This window comes from Gadus morhua, chromosome 15 (genome assembly GCF_902167405.1).
Source record: "Gadus morhua chromosome 15, gadMor3.0, whole genome shotgun sequence".
Lineage (NCBI taxonomy): Eukaryota > Metazoa > Chordata > Actinopteri > Gadiformes > Gadidae > Gadus > Gadus morhua.
This window is the reverse complement of record NC_044062.1, coordinates 5,135,528-5,141,527: the sequence shown is the minus strand read 5'-3', so window position 1 is coordinate 5,141,527 and position 6,000 is coordinate 5,135,528. Positions and strand designations below refer to the sequence as shown.

At 47.9% G+C, this 6,000-nt stretch overlaps 1 protein-coding gene across 1 annotated transcript in view; it reads right to left on the bottom strand.

Moving 5' to 3' along the window:
- The window catches only part of itga9 (integrin, alpha 9), a 60,979-nt gene that overhangs the window by 53,172 nt on the left and 1,807 nt on the right, over positions 1-6,000 (bottom strand). Inside the window, 2 exon segments of the mRNA XM_030379312.1 lie at positions 580-706; positions 4,793-4,899. Of these exon segments, the coding sequence (XP_030235172.1) occupies positions 580-706; positions 4,793-4,899 (234 nt within the window).

Sequence of the window (6,000 nt, the reverse complement as noted above, 5' to 3'; positions counted from 1 at the left end):
CTCAATGATGGTGTGTAGATTGTAGATGGGGAACACGGGAACAAACTTTTGTCTTGAATTGTACCAACATAGACCATATACTGTTCACTATTCATTTACCATTTAGTCATTCTTCAGAAGCTTTTATATCCAAAATGACTTAGGGTGAATTATTTTGGATGCAAGATATTATGGCGCTGGCTGGTGACAGGCCTACAAGTAGGCTGCTGACGTTGGGGGATTGAAACCGGTACGTTTTCGCTGGGAGTCGAACACCCTAGTCACCTCCTTATCCTGCCTTCGTCATAATGTTACTTTAGCTTCACCAATGCATCTTCTAAAAGCCAGTCTGTCTGAGTATCTCTCTCTCTCTCTGTGTGTGTGTGTGTGTGTGTGTGTGTGTGTGTGTGTGTGTGTGTGTGTGTGTGTGTGAGTGTGAGTGTGTGTGAGTGTGAGTGTGAGAGAGAGAGAGAGAGAGAGAGAGAGAGAGAGAGAGAGAGAGAGAGAGAGAGAGAGAGAGAGTGTATGTGTGTGTGTGTGTGTGTGCGCGCGCGTGCGTGTGTGCGTGTGAGTCAGTGTGTGCGCGTGTCCCTGCCTTACCTTCATAGCAGGGGATGAGCGCCCTGTTGTGGCCCTGCAGGTTGGGGGGGATGATGGAGCAGTATCCGTGGGGCAGGATGAACTGCTCCTTTTCGTAGAACACGTTCTTCCACCGGTGGGCGCAGGCCTGCACACCGCAGAAGGGCGGGAAAGTCCTCAGAATCACACTGCGTACACAACCCAACCCCAGCAGACAGTAGGGCTTTGACTTTTGCCCAAAAATCGTATTCGAAGTTTGTTTGTTTATCAATATTAATATTTGAATATGTTCAAAATAATTTAATCATATTTTGACCATGAGATGCCTTCAGTAGATTGGGCTTCGTGAGGTTTGTTTACCGGCGTTGCTATGGTTACCGGTCTTGCGTGTTCCAACGGTTTATTAGGTTTCTAATAAATCACTGTCTTATCAATGCTTCATTCACTGCCTCTTCCGTGGTCATTACAATATCATGAATAGACTGCGTCGGGTTCTCCGACGTCTCTCCCTCTTGGCCTGCCCATAACAGGTTTGAATATTAAGGGCTGCCTAATATGCGTTCGAATTTTGATTTATCTTTTGATATTCAAATTATTACAACCATTCACTCAAACATTGACACACCGACGGCGGAGTCGACCCCTCAGGGCGACAGCCGGCTCGTCGGAAGCAGTCGGGGTGAGGCGTCTTGCTAAGGGACAACTCAACACTCAGCTAGGTGGAGCCGGGGATCGAACCAGCGACCTTTCAGTTACCATCCAACCCGCTCTAGCTCCTGAGCTGTCGCCCTGTGATGTCACAGATCGATTGAACCAATCATGGTTTACGGGACTCATTCATAATGACAGTGTCGCCAGGGTGACTGTGTCTTGATAATAATAATGAGACCCAATTAGATAAGAAGAGCGCCTTTCGTTTGGTTCATCAAAGACGCTCTGCTTAGTGCAAAGAGGCCAAGGAAACGAAGAATGTTTATTTTGTGAATAAATATTGAATATTTTTAAGACACTCACAGGGAGTCTCTCTCTATTTTAGAGAGAGAGGGAGAGAGAGAGAGAGAGAGAGAGAGAGAGAGAGAGAGAGAGAGAGAGAGAGAGAGAGAGAGAGAGAGAGAGAGAGAGAGAGAGAGAGAGAGAGAGAGCTGGAGCCAGGGTGTCTCCGTGCGGCGGACAGATAAGCGCCACTCAGCGAGGGGGGAATTAAAGAGCGTCTGACTGTGACCACGACATCCACGCTCTGTGGTGTCACCGTCCCAATTACCATTCAGCGTGGCCCGGCTTCCTGCCCACCCTCTTAGAGGCAGTGGGAAGGGGAAACCTCCTAGCATGTCCTTTGGTCAATGTTTCCCCAAACTCGAGATCGTTCCCCTCCCTCGACAGCTCATCTGAGCCATGTGGAGGCAACCATGGAGGAGAGGTTCAGCACGAGTTCAGCGGCCATTTGTTACATATAAGACAGTGAACCAGAGTAGAAAAAGAAAAGGGAAATAGCGTAGGTGGGATTAGATCAGATCAGGGCACTCCCCTTCCCCTAAGGGTTCTGTATTCTTATATTTTTGGCGCACAATACCTCAAGGGTGAGATATCCGATGCAACACTTATTTTTCCCAAATGATGCCCTGCACTTTCTACACTTATATAAGTCTATGGCCAGGTCTATCAATTCGATAGTCTTCTACGATTCTGTTGTGTTGTCTTGTTTGACACCAATGTTCCGCAATCAATCCAGTCGTTGAACTTTTGACTGAAGATTATATTCAAATTTATGAATTAAACAACTGCATTCCGGTGATAATCCAACACTTTGTCATGTGCTTCAGACTTCCAAGGCACTGCTTGGTTTACTTTAACTAAACCATAATTTAGCTCATTTCCCTTCAGCTTGGTGGCGCTCTGTCTAAACAAATACAGAAGTTCTGCATATTCTGGCCCCCAGATTTCCTCTAGCCGCGCATATAGGCCCATCCATAATTAGAATTACTAATCTGTAATTCCCCCTGTGATGATAGCACAACAGAACAATTGTTCCAAACTCCCTGGGCTACAAACTGACGTAGTGCGGGGAAGGGCCCTTAGAAGTGTTTGAAAGTGAGGAAAAGTGGTGCTGCCGGAGAGAAGGGGCTGTTTTGGCTTTCCCTGACAGGAGCAGACCATGTATGGCATGGTGCTGTTGTCATGTTCTCATTCTGCCTGCGAGCCCATTGGTCATGAGCAAAGCCCTCGGCGCGGACGAAAAAACACACAAGAGAAACGTTGTAGATCACATCTGCCAAGCAGCCCTTCACTCTCACTCTGTCTCTCTCTTTCTCTCGCTCTCACTCTCTCTCTCTCTCTCTCTCTCTGTTTCGTTCACTCTCCACCCGCGCTCACTCTTGCGTGGAAACGTGAGCACCATTCGGATGAGGTACACACCAACAGCAGCCTTTAGGAGAGGCCCTCGAACACGTGGCTGCAGAAAAGCCACCGCCTTTCATGTGTCAAACAGCAGCAAAAGAGAGGGAGGGAGGGAGGGAGGGAGGGACGGGAGCACCACAGTTCATGCATATACTTATTGCCGTGTGCGATCTAGGCAGACAACAGCTCCAAGATGTTCAGCAGCTCTGACAGACAAGGAGACTCAGGGGTTGAAAAAGCTTAGGGGCAAAAAGCGTGCCAGTACATTCCGTGAGGACCAAAAGAACAAAAGGGAAATCGGCGGTCCGAACACAACCCAGAACAAACACATTCCCTGGAGCTCTTAAAGGAACCAGGTACTGTTCTGTTGATTGACTCTGAGGAGTCAATCAACAGAGGGTTTAAAGTTTTAAACACACCTGTCAGGGGGGTTTACAACAGGGAGAGGGGGGTGTAAACCCCCTAGAGTACAGTTCAGAGAGAGAACAGTGGCCTTTGGACAGTCCTGGGGGACAACGCAGTCCCTCTAGTCTAGAATGACAAGTCTTTCGCCAGCCCAAAGTGCAGCAGTATGTGTGTGTGTGTGTGTGTGTGTTTGTGTGGGTGTGTGTATGTGTGTCTGTGTATATGTGATTGTGTGTGTGTGTGTTTGTGTGTGTGGGCTTGTGTGTATATGTTTGTGTGTGTATATGTGTGTCCCTATGTGTGTGTGTGTGTGTGTGTGTGTGTGTATATGTGTGCGTGTGCTTGTGGGGGGGGGGTGACATTTAATGACAGGCTGTACTGGGACGGGGCCAGCGGCCATGGGGGACGCAGCCTAAACAAACCGGGCCAGCTGCCCTATGATCTCTGAGCAAACACCCGGGCGAGCACCTCTGGGACTAGCACCAGCAGCTCCCCTGCTACGTTCCCGCCCGGCCTTCTTTTGTTTTTTGTTTTTTATCCTTTGACGACCCCTCTCCCCCCATCTCATCCGCAAATTATTACATCACCGCCCGATCCCGGGGTAAATGTTTAACGGCGGTCGTAGACACAGCGACAAATCCATCAAATGTTTGCAACTCGTCTACCCTGTCGTAGAATGTAAATGGACTGCGTTTATACAGCGCTTTTCAAACCATTGGCCACCCAAAGTGCTTTACAATATTGGGTACCTAACATGCACCCATTCACGGCGGAGAAGCCATGCAATGGGACAGCCAGCTCGTCTAGAGCAGTTAGGGTTAGGTGCCTTGCTCAAGGACACCTCGACGCTCAGAGCCGGGGGTCGAACCAGCAACCTCCAGGTTACCAGCCAACCCGCTCAGCCTCCTGAGCTACTGCCACCCAAACAGCATTTGATAGAGCCTAATGATGTAACATTGCGTTGAACTCTGCGATGAGCCAGCGGAATAAAGAGAAAGAAAAGGGAAAAAGGAGCAGTTTGATCCCTGTGAACAGCTGTGGTCAAACAATGCGGTCGATCAGTGAGGCCTTTTGTAACAAAGATGTCTGCATCATCCGACTGGGTTCTGTGTGTGTTTGAATTAGGGCTCGGTGATTTGGCCTAAAAATAAAATATCCGATTTTTTCAAACCATACCCGATTATCTAAAAAATCAGAAAATCTAGAAACGACAAATATAGATATTATGTAAGTTTGGATTTTTTTTGAAGATTAACAATGATTAACCAAAGGAAAATATCGTTGCCACAGACTTTAGGCAAACGTTAGGCTCTTTTAAAAAGATTGATTGGCCATAAATTCAAATTACGATTAAAAATTGATTAATCGCACAGCTCTAGTTTGAATACATTATTTATGAAGGGGAGGACACATGGTTCCTATTAAGAGCACTCACCAGTATTTGGCCGTTGGGCTTGTCCTGGCGGGCCAAGCTCACTCCCATCCACTCATCGTCCCGGTCGCCGTGGCACGTCTTCCCACAAGACTCCCTCTGCTTGTTTCCTGCAGCAGACGCCCGCACGCGCACACGCACATACATAGACACACACACACACACACACACACACACACACACACACACACACACACACACACACACACACACACACACACACACGTGGGCACACACACACACACATACAAATACCCACACACAGACAGACAGACACACTTGGCACACACACACACACACACACACATAGACAGACACACGTGGGCGCACACACACAGAGACACATGTGGGAGCACACACACACACGCCCACACACATGTGGGTGAACACACATAGACATATACACACAAGTGTGCACACACAAAGGCACACAGTAAGAAACACACACACACACACACACACACACACACACACACACACACACACACACACACACACACACACACACACACACACACACAGACATAAACACACGTTAGGTACAAAACAATGAGGCCACTTTTCATTGACTTGCTTGACTCACCAGGTCAGAGGATGTCGGATGCAGGTCACGAGGCAGCTATTGTCAAGCTACTGGGCCTCGCCTCTTAATCTCATCCCAGCAGAATTCCCAATGATACGAATGCCATTTGACGTCAATAATATTGCGCAATCAAATTCAACCACTCTAGGCTGCCTATATGTGCATCTTGAAGGTGCTGGAACAAGTTGCAATTTTGAGAGTCTGGGAAAACGAAAAGTCCCGTTTAAGAGCGTTTATTTTATCTGTAGAACTAGCATTGGCAGGACGTTTTGTAAAAAGCCACAAATGGGCTCAGCTTCAAGTGACATGAACAGTGCAATCCATCATAGTCAAATCTTTACACACAAGAACAAAACTGTTTCTAAATCGACGTCTCTTTCTCTGTACCAAGACAGAGTGGAGTCCCTTAATACCGTGTAGGATCTAACCGCTGCTAATTTTGAACAATCTTTCATAGGATTACAAAGGACCACCAGGACTCAGATCACCCGGCCACTGTCATCCATCTACTGGGTCTCCAGTGGGGCATACAGGGGGGCCCCTATCCCCATCCCTGCCCCAGATGCCTGGGTCTGATGTTGTGGTGGTCGGCTATGACACGTTGAGTGATGGGTTAATCTTGTGGCCT